This window comes from Thamnophis sirtalis, unplaced genomic scaffold, assembly GCF_051295495.1.
Source record: "Thamnophis sirtalis isolate CommonGarterSnake01/CBP01778 unplaced genomic scaffold, rThaSir2_p1.2 scaffold_13, whole genome shotgun sequence".
Taxonomy (NCBI): Eukaryota; Metazoa; Chordata; class Lepidosauria; order Squamata; family Natricidae; genus Thamnophis; species Thamnophis sirtalis.
Genome location: NW_028261393.1, coordinates 56,018,003 through 56,036,402, shown reverse-complemented (window position 1 = coordinate 56,036,402; position 18,400 = coordinate 56,018,003). Strand labels below are relative to the sequence as shown.

Sequence of the window (18,400 nt, the reverse complement as noted above, 5' to 3'; positions counted from 1 at the left end):
GAGATGAAAGAAAAAAAGAAAAAAGGGACAGAGAGACAAAAGGAAGGAGAGAGAGAGGGGGGGAGGGAGAGAAAACACATGGCTGCCAAGCCACCCCCACCAGGTCACATGGCCAGCAAGCCACTCCCACAAAGGAGGCCACACCCACAGAGTAGGTTCCAAATTTTTTTGAAACCCACCACTGTTCAACACCCACAATTCTCCAGCCAGCCAAGTCTTAAAATTGACAAAGTTTGGAAACACCCCACCTCCTGCTCTAGACTCTAAACCAGGAGGGCCTTGTTTAAGAGGGGCAGGGGGCTGTGGGGAGACCCACCCACTCGGTGTGGAAGATCCACCATGGTGTCAGTCCTTCCCTACCTGCGCTTGATTGATTGACTTGCAAGTTCTGGAGAACATCAGAAGACCTTCCTCCAAGGTGGGACTGGGTTGAGGCCTCCTTCGGTGAGGTTCTTCCTTCTGATCCCAATCTGCCACTCTTCCCATCTTGCTTTCCATCCAAGGATAGCACGGCTATTCCCCACCCACCCCCACCCACCCACCCCTGGACTGTCTAATCCTGTGATGGCAATGATCAGTCCGTCAAAGGGAGAAATTGGTTTTAAGGGAATTTGGCTGCTTATGCAAACAGATAAACCGGTGAAATGTCCTTAGATCCATAGCAAGGATTTTTCTGACCATAAACTCATTCAGGAATTCTGGATTAGCTTGGATGGGATGGGGGGGGGGGTCTGTCTTGGATGTGGACGTGATACCATTTATAACCTGACCGTGATTAAATCTCCTGTAGAGGCCGTGATGCTTCCATAAATATAGGCTACCAATAATATGTTGTTTTTTTTAAAAAAGGGGGAATTTTCCAATTGTGCACACGGTGGAATGCCTCTTACGAAATGATGCATGCCATTCTGGCTGCCACAGATGGTGTCCCTTCCTCTCCCCCCCCCTTTTTTTTTTTAAAAAAGGACGCAAGGTTCCCCCCCACCCTCTTCAAGGGCCTTTCATTAGTCATTTCTACTGCTGATGCACATTCTGTCCCGATCCGTCTTAACGGGAGAAATCATAGAATAGAGCTGGAAGGGACCTTGGAGGTCTTCTAGTCCAACCCCCCCCCCCCCTGCTCAAGCAAGAGATCCTAAACTATTCTGGACAAATGACTCTCCGATCTCTTCTTAAAAACCTCCAGTGTTGGATCATCCACAACTTCCGGAAACAAGTCGTTCCACTGATTTAAGTGTTCTCATTCTCGGGAAAGTTCTCCTTAATTCCAGGCTTGCTTCTCGATTAGTTTCCATCCATTGCTTCTTGTCCTGCCTTCTGGTGCTTTGGAAAATAAGCTGATTCCCCCCCCCCTTCTTCTTTGTGGCAGCCCCTCAAATACCAGAATACTCGTATGTGAATACTGCTAAGAGCCGAGGTGGCACAGTGGTTAAATGCAGCACTGCAGGCTACTTCAGCTGACTGCAGTTCAGCAGTTTGGCTGTTCAAATCCCACCAGGCTCAGGGTTGACTCAGCCTTCCATCCTTCCGAGGTGGGTAAAATGAGGACCCGGATTGTTGTTGGGGGCGATATGCTGACTCTCTAAACCGCTTAGAGAGGGCTGAAAGCCCTATGAAGCGGTATATAAGCCTAACTATTGCTATTGCTATTGCTATGTGATTATTTCAAATACTGGCATGTGATTTTGTTTCTTGTCTAGCCTAATATATACCCCTCCCACCCTCCACCCCAACCCCCTCCTCCTTCCCCCCCCCCAACTTCCCAGAACCCGTACACGGTATGGATTTCTAACAAACGCAGTCTAAAATCTATTGAGAAAAAAAGAAATAAAGAAATTAATGACATCTCTACATTGACCTTAGCTTCTTCTTGCTGAACTAACTTTGAACAATTTAAATCATTCCTGATCTTAAGCATAGGCTAACTGGAGTTTCTTGGTCCCGTATTTATTCTGTATATAGTCAATCCATTTTTTCCAGTCTCGTTTATATCTCTCATTTGAGTGATCTTTAAGATATGCCGATATTTTAGCCATCTCGGCTAAGTTTGTGACTTTCAGTGTCCATTCTTGAGTTGTTTCTGATTGCATCGGTATCTGGGTGCGTATTTTATTGGGTAGATAATAATCTTGGGGAAATGGACTATATTTGTTTGCAAGAAAAAAAATGTTTGTTTGTTTGTTTGTTTTATTAACATTTATAGGCCACCCTTTTCCCTAAGGGGACTCAGGGCGGCTTACATTTCATAGGAGGGGGAGTGTGAGACAGGACACAAAAGAAATGTGAATAAAGAAAAAAATAATCAGTAAAACACAACATTCATTCAACATTCGGGCGGGGCGAGATTGGGTTCCAACACATAGTTCCCTCCCAGACCATGCACTCACTGATTCTGCCATAAATTGGCCATAATTGTGGTACTCAAACTGCCCGAGACGATACGGAATACACAATCCAGAATCATGGAGTGGCACAGATGATAGTTTGGCCTTAGCGCCGCGTAACAGAGTGAGCTCCCATGACTTGTCCCAGCTTCTGCCAACCTACCAAGCATGCAAAAATTGCAAGTAGAAAAATAGGGACCACCTTTGGTGGGAAGGGAACAGCGTTTTGTGCTCCTTCAGTGTTTAATCATGCCGGCCACATGACCACGGAGACGTCTTCGGACAGCGCTGGCTCTTCGGCTTTGAAGCAGAGATGAGCACCATTCCCCCTAGAATTAGGAATGGCTAGCCCATATGTGCGAGGGAAAGCTTTATCTTTACTCCTAAATTAAGGCCCCCAGATTCCTCTGGTACTCAAACTGCCCGAGACGATACGGACCACAATCCAGAATCGTGGAGTGGCACAGATGATAGTTTGGCCTTGCAAACCGTTGTTCAAATAAACAAAAATCCTGTTCCCTTCTTTAGAAACTCAAAATTATAGTCCTCAGGCCACAGAATAGCCCTTGGGTTGGCTGGTATGTAAAGAAAACCAGAGAAGCTTAGCGTTTTTTTGGGGGGGGGGGTGTTCAGTTGCAAAAACAGCTGACGTAAAGGAAAAAAGTTACTTTTAAAATTTAACCCGCTTTGGTAAAAACAGTCTTTCTTGAAGATGGTGGCACTGCCCTTTGGTGGAATGAACTCTGCATACCTCTGTTTTAAGGAGCAAAAATGCAGCCAAAACAACCGGTGGCTACCAGAAGGAGGGGAGGAAATGCCAGGGAGGGGGGAATCCAAACAAATCTATACCCCACCCCATCCCAAATGGAAGCCAGAATGATGCTGTGTTAAAAGTATTGGGATTGGATGATTGGCGTGTTTTGTGTTTGTTTGTTTTTTTAGAAAATCCCAGCATTCTCCCCTCCTGTGGTCGAGAATTCTGGGAATCGAACTCTGCACATCTGGAGGGTTGGGAAAGCTGGGTTGATAATTGGAAAGTGAAGGTTTGGGGTGGCCCATCAGCCCCGTGTTGCTAGCCACTATCTCTAGGAAGCTCACCAAGGGGGTTCTTTCTGTAGCCTCCAGCCTTAGCAACAGGTATTGTGAGGTAGACTGCTCCTAAACATGGAGCTTTGCATACTCACAGCAACTGAGAGTGCTCTAAATGTTTGGATTGCATTTCCTCAATTACATTAGTAAATTTTGTTTACTAAAACTGTGTTACTATTACTCTTCTCATCCTTCCTATTACCTCCTCCTACTTGTGACTATAACCTGGTGGCTTGTATCTTTACAATGCATATTGTTTTATTTAGTTTCCTAGTGTGATTTATGTTGATTGCATATTTAGTATTATATGACTATCCGTAAGTGTCGTATCTTATGATTCTGGATGAATGTATTTTTATGCACACTGACAGCATCTGCACCAAGGACAAATTCCTTGTGTGTCCAATCACACTTGGCCAATAAAGAATTCTGTTCTGTTCTGTTCTGTTCTGTTCTGCTCTGCTCTGCTCTGCTCTATTCTATTCTATTCTATTCTATTCTATTCTATTCTATTCTATTCTTCATTATTCTATTGTGTTCTGTTCTATTCTATTCTATCCTTTTCTATTCTATTCTATTCTTCATTATTCTGTTCTATTCTATTCTATACTTTTCTTTTCTATTCTATTCTTTTCTATTCTATTCTATTCTATTCTATTCTATTCTTCATTATTCTATTCTGTTCTGTTCTATTCTATACTTTTCTATTCTATTCTTCATTATTCTATTCTGTTCTGTTCTATTCTATTCTATCCCTTTCTATTCTATTCTATTCTTCATTATTCTATTGTGTTCTGTTCTATTCTATTCTATCCTTTTCTATTCTATTCTATTCTATTCTTCATTATTCTGTTCTATTCTATACTTTTCTTTTCTATTCTATTCTTTTCTATTCTTCATTATTCTATTCTGTTCTGTTCTATTCTATTCTATCCCTTTCTATTCTATTCTATTCTTCATTATTCTATTGTGTTCTGTTCTATTCTATTCTATCCTTTTCTATTCTATTCTATTCTTCATTATTCTGTTCTATTCTATACTTTTCTATTCTATTCTATTCTATTCTATTCTATTCTATTCTATTCTTCATTATTCTATTCTGTTCTGTTCTATTCTATTCTATCCCTTTCTATTCTATTCTATTCTTCATTATTCTATTCTGTTCTGTTCTATTCTATCCTTTTCTATTCTATTCTATACTTTTCTATTCTATTCTATTCTTCATTGTTCTGCTCTATCCTATCCTATCCTATCCTATTCTATTCTATACTTCATTATTCTATTGTGTTCTGTTCTATTCTATTCTATTCTATTCCATTCTATTCTTCATTATTCTGTTCTGTTCTATTCTATCCTATCCTTTTCTATTCTATTCTATTCTTCATTATTCTGTTCTGTTCTATTCTGTTCTATTCTATTCTATTCTATTCTATTCTATTCTATTCTATTCTATTCTATTCTATTCTATTCTACCCTTTTCTATTCTATTCTACTCTATTCTATTCTAAAGGCTGCAAAGGTTGCCATGACCTTTCTTCCTTTCATTTTTTCGTCTTTTCCCCAGCAGTTTGATGCCCACGATCTCTACTCCGGAGAAAACTTCTCCAAGGTACTGACTGCCCTCTTGTCTCTCAACAAAGCCACGGAAGGTAAGGCAGGAAAAAAAAAGGGGGGGGGAATGTCACAATATTTTCCTGCAAACGTCTCTCGCCTTCGTCTCCCTGCTTTGCTCCGAGCTCCAGGGATATTTCTGCAGACGGGGCAGGGGGGGGCAGGCAGCTCGCTAAAGCCAACCGTGGCTAGTTTCAAAAAAGGCTCAGCCGGGTTTGCAAGCGACCGCAATATCTCGGGGCTGTAGGCCAGCTCTGGGAGGTGGTGGTGGTGGGGGAGAAGCGTTGACAGAAGACAGAGGCAAACTTTCCATGTCGTTGCTAAATAAAAGCCAAGGATGTGTCCACAGAGGACTCACGAGTCAAGCTAGGCTTGAAAGAGGCTTTATCTTGACAATGTGGGGCATCTACACACACACAAACACACACACAGCCCCATCTATTTGCAGAAGAACAATAGAATAAAAAATTGGCTGTTCCTATAGAAACTGCTGCTTATTCCTTTTCAAAGACGAAAGTATGTTCCAGTTTAGTTTTCCCCCCGTATCCTATTTATTTTCTTTCTTCTTTCCTTCCTCAAAGTTAATATTTCTTTTTTCTTTCCCTCTTTCCTTCCATGTCCATCCTTCCCTCCTTCCTCAAAATGAATCTCCTTCCCTCCTTCCTTGAAATGAAACTTCCTTCCTTCCACCTATCCTTCCTCCCTTCCTCCATCACTTCTTCTTCCTTCCCCCTTCCTTCCTTCCTTCTTTCTTTCCTCAAAATTAATATTTCTTTTTTCTTTCCCTCCTTCCTTCCATGTCTATCCTTCCTTCCTTCCTCAAAATGAATCTCCTTCCTTCCTCCATCACTTCTTCTTCCTTCCTCCTTCCTTCCTTCTTTCTTTCCTCAAAATTAATATTTCTTTTTTCTTTCCCTCTTTCCTTCCATGTCTATCCTTCCTTCCTTCCTCAAAATGAATCTCCTTCCTTCCTCCATCACTTCTTCTTCCTTCCTCCTTCCTTCCTTCCTTCTTTCTTTCCTCAAAATTAATATTTCTTTTTTCTTTCCCTCCTTCCTTCCATGTCTATCCTTCCTTCCTCAAAATGAATCTCCTTCTTTCCTTCCCTCCTCAAAATGAACCTTCCTTCCTTCCTTCCTTCCTTCCTTCCTTCCTTCCTTCCTTCCTTCCTTTCTTTCTTTCTTTCTTTCTTTCTTTCTTTCTCAGTGTTGGACTGCTAATAGAGTAAAATGCACGTGTCAGTATTTTCTCTACTATTTCTTTACTGTTTTGATCATTCTTGGAGGATTTGGCAAGGATCCGCTTAACATGATATGGTCGGGCTGGTAATGCGCAATGAAATCTTTATTTAAAGCTAAAAGCTTTAGGAGATGCAAACAGTGGAATCTTGCTGAACAGATTGTAGATTTTAACAAGATTCAGAGCGAGCTGAAGAATATAGAAAAGGATTGAGGCTTCCTAAGCACATCAGAATAGATTTTATCTTGTCCTGCTTGGTGTGAAACAGATGGCAGACCTTCCAGAGGGTCCCATCCTGTCCCACCAGTGGAGATTTATATATTTGTATCTGTGGGGGTGGCAAGAATACCTGTGACACTGGATGGGGAATGTTGAAGGCTATCATTTGATACCTGAAAAGAGATACTGATTTATTTCTTGGCCACTGTGTTCTGATGTTCATTTCTTGGATGAATGGATGGATGAATTGATGGATGGATGGACAGACATATAACATGGATGGGTAGAGGGAGTGAGACAGATAGACACAGATATAGTATGGATGGATGGACAGACAGATAGATATCATGGAAGGATGATTTGATGGATGAACAGACTTATAACATGGATGGGTGGAAAGAGGGAGACAGATAGACACAGACATAGCATGGATGGATGAATGAATGGATGGATGGATAGGTAGATGGATGGATTGATGGACAGACAGACAGATATATAACATGTTTTTGTTTGTTTTTTGTTTGTTTGTTTTATTTTTATTAACAAACACGCACACAAAAATACACACACACAAAAAAATAGGCGTACACCACATTTATACAATACAGTACGAACAGGAACTTCCTGTTTTTTATAATATCAATCATCAATCGATATAGCTCATCTTAGATTATTTCCCCTTCTATTGTATTTCATTTGGATTTCACCATTCTAAACCCTCTTATTTTACTCATAACTATTTTGAGTTTTGTTATATATATTCTTTCATTGATTTTTGTTTCTTTCCTCCATCCACCTATACCAGTTATCCCACAGATATATAACATGGATGGATGGATGGATAGATGGATAGAGAAACGTATAACATGGATGGGTGGATGGGTGGATGGGTGGATGGGTGGATGGGTGGATGGGTGGATGAATGGATGGATGGATGGATAGATGGATAGATGGAGAAACGTATAACATGGATGGATGAATTGATGGATGGATAGATGGATGGATGGAGAAACGTATAACATGGATGGGTGGATGAGTGGATGGGTGGATGGATGGATGAATTGATGGATGGATGGGTAGATGGAGAAATGTATAACATGGATGGATGAATTGATGGATGGATAGATGGATGGATGGAGAAACGTATAACATGGATGGGTGGATGGGTGGATGGGTGGATGGATGGATGGATGAATTGATGGATGGATAGATGGATGGATGGAGAAACATATAACATGGATGGGTGGATGGGTGGATGGATGGATGGATGGATGGATGAATTGATGGATAGATAGATGGATGGATGGAGAACCATATAACATGGATGGGTGGAGGGAGGGAGAGAGAGACACACACAAATAGAGCATGGATGGATGGATGGATGGATGGATGGATGGATGGATGAATTGATGGATGGATAGATGGATGGATGGAGAAACATATAACATGGATGGGTGGATGGGTGGATGGATGGATGGATGGATGGATGGATGAATTGATGGATAGATAGATGGATGGATGGAGAAACGTATAACATGGACAGGTGGAGGGAGGGAGGGAGAGAGAGAGAGACACAAATAGAGCATGGATGGAGGGCCCACCCATCTTAAAATAGTTAAAATTGAGAAAGACTGTCTTAATGAATTCCTGCCTGGAACAGGGCTGGACTAGATACCTCTCCAACTCACACAATCTGTGACACCAGCTGGTTGACAGAGAGGATGGCGCATGGATGCCACACTAATAATCCACCCACACTTCCCTCCTTCCGAAATGGCTCGCCATATGAGGCTGAAAGCTGTTTCACTTAGCAACACCCTTTTTTTTCTTCCGAAGGCTGGGCGGGGAGAGGCTTCTTTTAAGTCCTGGTGTTGTGAGCCAGGTCATGTAAGAGGGGATTTCGCCCCACACTTTCCTGAAGGCGGCTGTACATAAAAATGGATAACGAGTAGCGAGATTATGAACGCAAGATAGAAATGTATAGAAGGGAAAACACTAACTGCAAAGAAACCGATTCGGAACTGCGGTATGATATACGATGGAACTTATTGTTCCTATGTTGTTTTTAAGTCATGTGTTTGTTTCTGTTGATGTGCTTATGTGTTTAAAATTAAAAAAAATTGTCATTAAAAAAAAATAAAATGGTTAAAATTGAGAAACGCTCAGGGGGTTTTCAGTTGGGGTGCAAAGGACGCAGGCTTCCTTCGACCCATTAGAGATCTCAGCCCAGCAAGCGTTATTTCCTTCCGTTTTTTGACCTCTTCTCCTTTTTAACAGATCCAGGAAGTTCTACCAGGAAGCCATGTTCTCAGCTGCCTTCTCCGTCCCCCGGTGACTGCCAGCCCCTCACCCGAGCCGCCTCCGCTCGGCTATCCAGAGTGTTGCAGAGACAGTCAAGAGTTGGGGTATGTTTTCAACGCGATCCCACCCAGAACCAGGAATGCCCCATTCGCAGCTTCCTTCACCACCCGTGGGAGTGTGGCCTTCTCAAGTCCATTCTGCCCCTTTCTGCCATCTCAGAAGATGGGGACCTATGTACAAAAAACAGCTTAGCGATTGGACTTAATTAAGGCAACGTTGTTTTAGTTGAAATTCGTGGTCGTTTAGGTTTGAGTTGGCTTTCTCTATCCTCTGCTTGTTTGTTTTTTTAAAATCTTTTTTCTTCTCCTGGCCTATTCCTTTGGAGAGGCTGGCATAGCAGCCCAAGTCAAGGATAATACGCCATCCTTAAAATACGTTGGATTGTCACAGGAAGTAGCAGGCAGGGGTTCAAGGCCTGGTGTTAACCTGGCGCAGCAGAAGACTTTTACAGCTGAATGGTGAAGCAGGAATTTCCTCCTTCCAATCCAACTTTTTTGGAGAAGGTGTCAGCTTCATAGTTTCAGCCCGTCCTGACATCGGTTGGACAACAAAGCATCTCTCTTCTGCTTCTTCCTAACAAAGCTTTCCTGTTTGCTATTCAGGCAGAGTTGGAAGGGACCTTGAAGGTCTTCTAGTCCAACCCCTTGCTTAGGCAGGAAACCCGATACCATTTCAGTCAAACGGTTGTCCAATCTCCAGTGTTGGAGCATTCACAACTTCTGGAGGCAACTTCTGTTCCACTGATTAATTGTTCTCACTGTCAGGAAATTCCTCCTTAGTTCTAAGTTGCTTCTCTCCTTGATTAGTTTCCATCTGTTGCTTCTCGTCCTGCCTTTGGGTGCGTTGGAGAATAGCTTGACTCCCTCTTCTTCTTCGGAGCAGCTTCTGAGATATCGGAAGACTGCTATCATGTCTCTCCTGGTCCTCCTTTTTAATTAAACATTAAACATTCATTAAGCTGTCTGGATGTCAGGATTCCAAACAGTATCCAAAATCAAATCAGAGTTCCAATTTATTAAGAGAGCCATGTTGGCACATCTGGGAAAACTCGAATCTGAAAGCTTCCTGGTTTTTCCCACACCCACAAGTCCATCCCATGGTCCAATCTTGCATTGCCATGCTGGCAGTTCCACCCACCCAGTTCCGGTTAATAGCAATAGCAATAGCAGTTAGACTTATATACCGCTTCATAGGGCTTTCAGTCCTCTCTAAGTGGTTTACAGAGTCAGCATATCGCCCCCAACAATTTAGGTCCTCATTTCACCCACCTCGGAAGGATGGAAGGCCGAGTCAACCTTGAGCCGGTGAGATTAGAACCACTGAACTGCAGATAACAGTCAGCTGAAGTGGCACCCTAGTACTGCACCCTAAGCACTGCGCCACCTCGGCTCAAGTGCAGAGGTGCAAAAATAAAGGATGACCTTTGCTTTCTAGAAAGAATGTTGTTATGGCTACATAGCATCTAACTCCGTACAATCCCCCTCCCGTTTTCCCACAGTAGAAAATGCATAGTAAGACAATAGAAAGTGTGGCAGGCCAAAGATCCACAAGAAAAAAATGGCTGTAGGCCTGACACGGGATGGTTCCCTTTCTCGCTTCTTCTTTCGTCTTTCTCTTCCGTAACCAACCGTCTCCTCTTGACCTTGCTTTAGGAGATGACCGAAAACGGCAGTCACCAACTGGTGGTCAAGGCCCGTTTCCAGTTTAAGCAGACCAACGAAGATGAGCTGACCATCAACAAGGGGGACCTCATTTACGTCACCCGCACGGAGGAAGGGGGCTGGTGGGAAGGGACCCTGAACGGGAAGACGGGGTGGTTCCCCAGCAACTACGTCCGAGAAATTAAATCCACCGGTAAGAGGCATCTGTTGTGATCGTTCCTATCGTTGTTGGCGTTTACATTCGTGTGTTGTTGTGATGCCGTCTGCTTGGATATGTTTGATTTGCATGCCCAGAGACATGGGTGAGGTCCCTTAAAGTACAGAGCAGCCTATATATGGGGCTGCTTACGCTTTAACAGGGTGTGGTTTCCATAGTTAGCTTTAGGTGGTCTACATTATTTCTGTGTTTGTGAAAAAATCCTTCTCCACTTTAGCCTCATCCCCTTACTCCTCCTCCTCTTCCTCCTCCTCTTCCTTCTCTTTTTCTCCTTCCTATTTTCTCCTTCTCCTTCTCCTTTTCTTTCATTTTTTCCTCATCCTTCCTATCTTCTCATTTTCTTTCTCCTCCTCTTCTTTCTCCTCCTCCTTTTCTTTCTCCTCTTCTTTCTCCTTTTCTTTCTCCTTCCTATCTTTTCATTTTCCTTCTCCTCCTCTTCTTTCTCCTTTTCTTTCTTCTTTTCTTTCTCCTTTTCTTTCTCCTTCCTATCGCCCCTTTTTCCTTCTCCTCCTCTTCTTTCTCCTCCTCCTCTTCTTTCTCCTTTTCTTTCTCCTTTTCTTTCTCCTTTTCTTCTTCCTTCCTATCATCTCGTTTTCCTTCTCCTCTTCTTTCTCCTCCTCCTCTTCTTTCTCCTTTTTTTCTCCTTTTCTTCTTCCTTCCTATCATCTCGTTTTCCTTCTCCTCTTCTTTCTCCTTTTCTTCTTCCTTCCTATCATCTCATTTTCCTTCTCCTCTTCTTCTCCTCCTCCTCTTCTTTCTCCTTTTCTTTCTCCTTTTCTTCCTCCTTCCTATCATCTCATTTTCCTTCTCCTCCTCTTCTTTCTCCTCCTCCTCTTCTTTCTCCTTTTCTTTCTCCTTCCTATCTTCTTGTTTTCCTCCTCTTCTTTCTCTCCTCCCTTTCTTTCTCCTTCCTATCTTCTCATTTCCCTCCTCCTCCTCCTCCTTTTCTTTCTTGTTTTATTTCACTTCATAACCTACTGTTTCTCCTCCAGATAAACTGCTCTCTCCCAAGGCTTTGAAAGGAGCCGAAAGTCCTCAACTTACGAAGAACTACTATGCTGTGGTAAGCCTGTAGAAGTCTCTATCACCCCTGGATTTTTCTAACGGAAAGGATGCCTGTAAATCTACCTTTGTGAGCTATTAAAGAAAAGCTGCAACATCACACAAAGTCATTAAAAAAAATCAAGCCAAGCTTAAGCGAAACTCATGCTTTGCAAGGGGGCTACACAATCTGGTTATGCTGATTGTCTGAATATTACGCAGCTCTTCTCCATTTCAGTTTTCTAAGCTAAGGGAGAAGCAACTTCTCTTCAGCACCATAGCTGAGTCTCCTGCAACATGACTTCAACCAACTAAAAAAAATGCTTTTTAGTTTATGTTCTGACCGAGGCTTCCCGAGAGCAGGAAGCAACTCCTGGTCCCGACAAAAAACCCCTTTTATTAATTTATTGTGAATTCTGTTCATTGACATCCAGCAAAGTCTTTCAAGGGAGGATTTATAGTCACAGACCTTATCTGGCTGGGAGAGCTGCCAGGCCGATCTCTGCAGAACTTGGCCAGGAGCCTCGGAGAGTCACGAACCAATGAAGGGAACTAATTGTCTCCTGCAAACTCCACTCCCCTTTCGCTCCTCTTTTATTCCCTCTGGGAGGGGCCATTCATCATCCACCTGTGGCCTTTCTCCCAAGTCGACCCCTGTTCTTTAGCTGTTCCCTTCATCTGGCAGTTCTGTGCATGTGCACACTGGGAACAGGCTCCAGCTGTTCTTCTGCCTCACTGATGTCTGACTCTGAAGGCAGCTGATAACTGTCAGATGGCCCTGGGCCCCTCTCTGCCTCCAACACAGAGCCCTCATCAGAGCCTTCCCCAGACTCCAGGAATGGCCCATGTTCCTCCCCAACCTCCTCACTGTCCGAATCTGCTGCAACCTCCGTTGGCCGCTGCTGGGCCACAACAGCTTATTGAAGTCATGTTGCAGTTGAGAGCACAACACGCATTGGCCTTTCCAAGAAGCGCCTCTTCTAAGGCTGACTTCCATTTGGAGGGGACACGGTCCACTTTCAATGGAAATGGAGATTTCTGTTTTATATCCCCAAGACTTCCTTCTTTGAAGTTAGGACCCTGGCATGTGGGTGTTTGTGCCAACAGTGATGTCAGAGGTTAAAGGCATTCCTGCAGGGTATTATTAGGAAAGGACTTATTATTAGCAACGAGGGGGAAAAACATCTCAAGAAAAGCTTCCTCTTGCAATCTTAACATTCTAGAATTTTGGGGTCTTTTTTTGTCAGAGTGGGAAAAAAGTCAACTCTTCTGCCATTTTTAATCAAGTTAGGCCAAAGAATTCTCCTGCCTCTTTTTTTATTTTTGGCTGGGTCTTATTTACTTTGCTTTACAAATCTTTTTTATTTCCATTTCATTCTATACAATCACATGTTTACTGTGCAACCGAGGCATATAACATTGGGTAATAAACACAGCCCTCACTTTTATAGAAAATGCCCCCTGCAATACAAACCCAATATACCACCTTGACTCACCATACACCCTCTTTCAACCCCCTCCAACTTTCATTCTTCCTTCTCTCATACCCCTCTACCCCTACTTCCCCTCCCCCTCTATCTAACCCTAACCCTATCACTCCCTCTCTTAATCCATTCCCTCCCTTCCTTCTCCTCCTCCTCTCTCTCACTCTCTCCACCCTCCTTCTTCTTTCACTCAGCTCCTCCCTTCGGTATACTTCTATTACCTTCCAATATATTCGGTTTGTTCTGTTTTGACACTAACATTAAAAAAACCACAGTATACAAGTGCAATCATGTACTTTAGAATTTAACACATATATTTCCCCCCTCCCCCCTCCCCCTAGATCCCCACCTCCCTTCCCTCCCCCCGACTTCCCAGAGCCCATACATGGTATAACTTTTTGACAATCACAGTCTAAAATATCTCTACATTGAACTCAGCTTCTTGCTGGGTCTTATTTACTTTGGTAGAAGAGATAAGCAGCCTTCAAATGTTCTTCCAAAGAAGAAAACAGCGATGACTTATTTCTGGGATAGAAATAACATTTTCTTGTACTTATCTTTTGTCCTCTCTTAACACAGGTGGGTTCCGGATTATTAAGGACAGAGGTCCACAATTAGGGGGGGGGGAATCTGATTCCGGTGATTAAACCTGGAACATGGAAAGCCCTCAGAGCTATCAAACATGAACCCTGGGGCTTCACTCTTTATCAGTATTTCCCAACCACCAACATTTTAATATAGCAATAGTTAGACTTATATAGCAATAGTTAGACTTATATACCACTTCATAGGGCTTTCAGCCCTCTCTAAGCGGTTTACAGAGTCAGCATATCGCCCCCAACAACAATCTGGGTCCTCATTTCACCCACCTCGGAAGGATTGAAGGCTGAGTCAACCTTGAGCCAGTGAGATTTGAACAGCCAAACTGCTGAACTGCAGTCAGCTGAAGTAGCCTGCAGTGCTGCATTTAACCACTGCGCCACCTCGGCTCTTGATATATTTCTCCTGTCCATAAATATCCTGGGAAACAACAATACGATTGCCCAGGAAAGAGCAAAAGTTGACCTCAACTCAACTTTGCTTTCCAAAAGCTAAGCCCAACCAAAGCTGGATATGGTCCATGCTTGAATATCAGACTCAAGATCGTAGGCTAAACCTTGAGTTGTTGAAACCATATCTTGGAAGCATGAAATGATAAACCACTTCTACCTGTTGCCAAGAAACCGCACAGATATTTATATGAAGTCACCAGCAGCTGAGCCGACTCGAGGGAGACTTTATTTTTGGCACCATGTCCGTAAACACTTGATGAGAAGGATTTCAATGCTTGTCAGCCTACTAGCCATGTTGATAAACCTACAGTCTGTTCATGGATGCCAACATCCATGGAGGCAAGATCTACTCGGATCGTTCCTAACATCCTTCGTTTATCTCCTGCTTATCTTCAGGTGCTTCAGAACATTTTGGAAACGGAGCGCGAGTACGCCAAGGAGCTGCAGTCCCTTCTAGGAACGTACTTGAAGTCTCTCCAGTCCTATGACAAGTAAGTAAGATTATTTGAGGGGATCTCCATTCATGGGGAGGAGGACAGGTGCAACTTCTCAAAAATGATCCTTGATGGCTTCCATCTCTCCTGGCCCGTCTTTGGATACCTTGAATGCCTTTTTTGATTGATGAGGTCTTTTGCTTTCCTTCTCTAAGGGAAAGATCCAAACTTGAGGGCATAACAGTAGTTGGGGCAACGAAGGAATGGATGGTTTGTGATGAGAACATGAGAATGGTCATTATAATGGCGTGAAGACCAATTTCACAACCTTCAATGTGTCTCCAAAGGTGCTTTTTCAAGAGGCAACTGGGCTTTCTGGTTTTCATTTTATTTATTTATTTTATTGGCTTGCCAAAGATGTACAAGATAACAAGGATAGGTCTGGTCATAAACATGAACACAGGAAGTAAATATAGATAAATGGGGACAGTAGGACGGGGACGGAAGGCACACTGGTGCGCGAATGGGGTGAGGTCCAAGGTAGACAGTTTGAGGTTGAAGCTATGAGAGTTTGAGGATGTAACCATAGAGTCAGGTAGAGCATTCCAGGCGTTGAGTCCTTGGGAGAAGGGCGGCATATAAATCGAATAAACCTAAATCGACCACTCTGTTGCTGAAGCCGTATTTCCTGCAATCGAGTTTGTAGCGGTTCACCTTGAGTTTGCACCGATTCTTTTCCCGTTGTAGTGTACCGGGGCTGAAACCCACTACTGACGGAGAATCACTGTAGATCAGTGTTTCTCAACCTTGGCGACTTTAAGTCCTGTGGACTTCAACTCCCAGAATCCCCCAGCCAGCACAGCTGGCTGGGGGATTCTGGGAGTTGAAGTCCACAGGACTTAAAGTCGCCAAGGTTGAGAAACACTGCTGTAGATATTTAACCTTCGCCGTGCCTCTTAAGGCGAGATTCTCTTTCCCCGCTGAGCGGCTCTCTTTCCACGATGCGTATATTTCTAGGCTGAGCACTACAGACATATCCGCTCTGCTTGGAAACGTGGAGGAGATCTGCAACTTCCAACAGACGCTCAACCAGACGCTGGAAGAATGCGCCAGGTCAGTCCGGGAGAGGTTTCCTTCTTTAAAATCTTCTCGGAGGGTCCAGGGGAAAGCAGGTCCAGCAGTAGTGAAGTCTAAATTTTTTTTTTGCCCCCCACCGGTTCTGTGGGCGTGGCTTGGGGTGTGTGTGTGTGTGTGTCATGTGACTGGGTGGGCGTGGCCAACTTTTTTCACTTTTTAAAGCATTTCTGTGCGCCTTCGGGGGAGTTGAGTCATGCCGGCCACACGACCACGGAGACGTCTTCGGACAGCGCTGGCTCTTCGGCTTTGAAGCGGAGATGAGCAGCGCCCCCTAGAGTCAGGAATGACCGGCACATATGTGCGAGGGGAACCTTTACCTTTAAGTCAAGGACCTTTAAGAGTACCTGTACAGACTGGGACTGAATAGACATTTCCAAATAAATGGCAGGGAAGTTATTTGATTGATTGATTGATTGATTGATTGATTGATTGATTACATTTGTATGCCGCCCTTTTCCCCGAAGGGGACTCAGGGCGGCTCACAATTCAATCAGGGAACGGGGTACAGACAAGGGAATAAAAAAGACGAGACATAACAATACAAAATTTAAAAAACACACAGCAACCATACCATTCGAGAAGGGGGGCAAAAACTCTTTAGCCCCAGGCCTGTCGGAAGAGCCGAGGTGGCGCAGTGGTTAAATGCAGCACTGCAGGCTACTGCTAGATCAGCAGTTCGGCGGTTCAAATCTCACCGGCTCAGGGTTGACTCAGCCTTCCATCCTTCCGAGGTGGGTAAAATGAGGACCCGGATTGTTGTTGGGGGCAATATGCTGACTCTCTGTAAACCGCTTAGAGAGGGCTGAAAGCCCTATGAAGCGGTATATAAGTCTACTGCTATTGCTATTGCTATTAAGGGCTTTGCGGAAGGCCTGGAGGGTGGTGAGGGTTCGAATCTCCACGGGGAGCTCGTTCCAGAGGGTCAGAGCAGCCACAGAGAACAGTTTCTGTTCTTCTTGGCTCAGATAAAGCTAACGGTTTTAAATGCCAACCTACATCTTCATTTCCCCGACATTTGACCTGCGTGTGTCTCTTACAGACTCCCCGAACACCAGCAAAGAGTGGGAGGTTGTTTCCTAAGCCTGATGCCGCAATTTGCGTCTCTGTACCTCACTTATTGCACTAACCACCCCTCTGCGGTCAACGTCTTGACCCATCACAGGTAAAAATAAGAACATCCCCCCCCCAAGCCCTGCCCCAGGGGGAAGAGAAGACACATCCAGTGGGCTGGTCTGCTTCTCTCTCATCACGGATGCTTCTCTTCCAGCGATGAATTGGAGAAGTTCATGGAGAACCAAGGGACGAGCTCCTCTGGGCTATTGACCTTGACCACAAGTCTCAGCAAACCGTTCACACGGCTGGACAAATACATTGCCCTTCTGCAGGAACTTGAGAGACACATGGAGGTGAGCTTTTATGGAAGACTAGTCATCCATCTCGGTTGGTTCCACCATTGTCCCAATGGTTGGCTCTTCTTGTAAGGGTTAGTGTTTGGCTTTTCCCCGTGATTCTCTCGGTGGTCACCAAGGTTCTTCCTGGGTCTACATCCTAGTAGGTGGGTTCCTGGAAGGAGCCTCTTTCTCTAGCCCCCTTCTTGGACCCATTGCGCCAAAGAATGGAGGCCTTTGAACTCTGGTGCTGGAGAAGAAGACTCCTGCATTGAGTCCCTTGGACTGCAAGGCCATCCAACCGGTCAGTCCTAGAGGAGATCAACCCTGAGTGCCCTTTAGAAGGCCAGATCCTGAAGGGAAACTCAAAGACTTTGGCCACCTAATGAGAAGGAAGGAAGCCAAAGAATGGAGGCCTTTGAACTCTGGTGCTGGAGAAGACTCCTGCCTTGAGTCCCTTGGACTGCAAGGCCATCCAACCAGTCAGTCCTAGAGGAGATCAACCCTGACTGCCCTTTAGAAGGTCAGATCCTGAAGGTGAAACTCAAAGACTTTGGCCACTAATGAGAAGGAAGAAGGACTCCCTGGAGAAGAGCCTCATGCTGGGAACGATGGAGGGCAAAAGAAGAAGGGGACGACAGAGAAGGAGGTGGCTGGATGGAGTCACCGAAGCAGAAGGCATGAGCCTAAATGGACTTCAGAGGATGGTAGAGGACAGGAAGTCCTGGAGGAACATTGTCCATGGGGTCGCAATGGGTCGGACACAACTTCGCAACTAACAGCAACCTCACTTATTGCAATAACACATCTTTCTAACCACCACTCCTTCTGGTTCTAGTATTTTGAGAAGGGGGGGGGGAAGGTTTCTCTTCATCTAATTTATCTACCTTTCCCTCCCCAGGAAGCCCATCCTGATCATGACGACGTTTTGAAAGCCATAGGAACCTTCAAATCTCTCGTGGTAGGTCTCCGAGCAGCCCTTAAATACTCTCCAGGGGGCGCTGTTGTCCCAAGCAAGATTCCAAGTGTGATTTTTGATTTTTGATGGTTATTTTAGTTGAGAAAGTGGTTTTGTTTTTATTT

General features: G+C 44.2%; 1 protein-coding gene across 1 annotated transcript in view; it reads left to right on the top strand.

Moving 5' to 3' along the window:
• Positions 1–18,400, top strand: part of ARHGEF6 (Rac/Cdc42 guanine nucleotide exchange factor 6) — a 51,132-nt gene that overhangs the window by 9,570 nt on the left and 23,162 nt on the right. Inside the window, exons 3-11 of the mRNA XM_087727963.1 lie at positions 5,038–5,122; positions 8,820–8,947; positions 10,556–10,757; positions 11,774–11,844; positions 14,755–14,849; positions 15,810–15,905; positions 16,969–17,091; positions 17,197–17,335; positions 18,219–18,278. Coding sequence (XP_087584089.1) covers positions 5,038–5,122; positions 8,820–8,947; positions 10,556–10,757; positions 11,774–11,844; positions 14,755–14,849; positions 15,810–15,905; positions 16,969–17,091; positions 17,197–17,335; positions 18,219–18,278 — 999 coding nt within the window. The remainder of the gene's footprint in view (positions 1–5,037; positions 5,123–8,819; positions 8,948–10,555; positions 10,758–11,773; positions 11,845–14,754; positions 14,850–15,809; positions 15,906–16,968; positions 17,092–17,196; positions 17,336–18,218; positions 18,279–18,400) is intronic.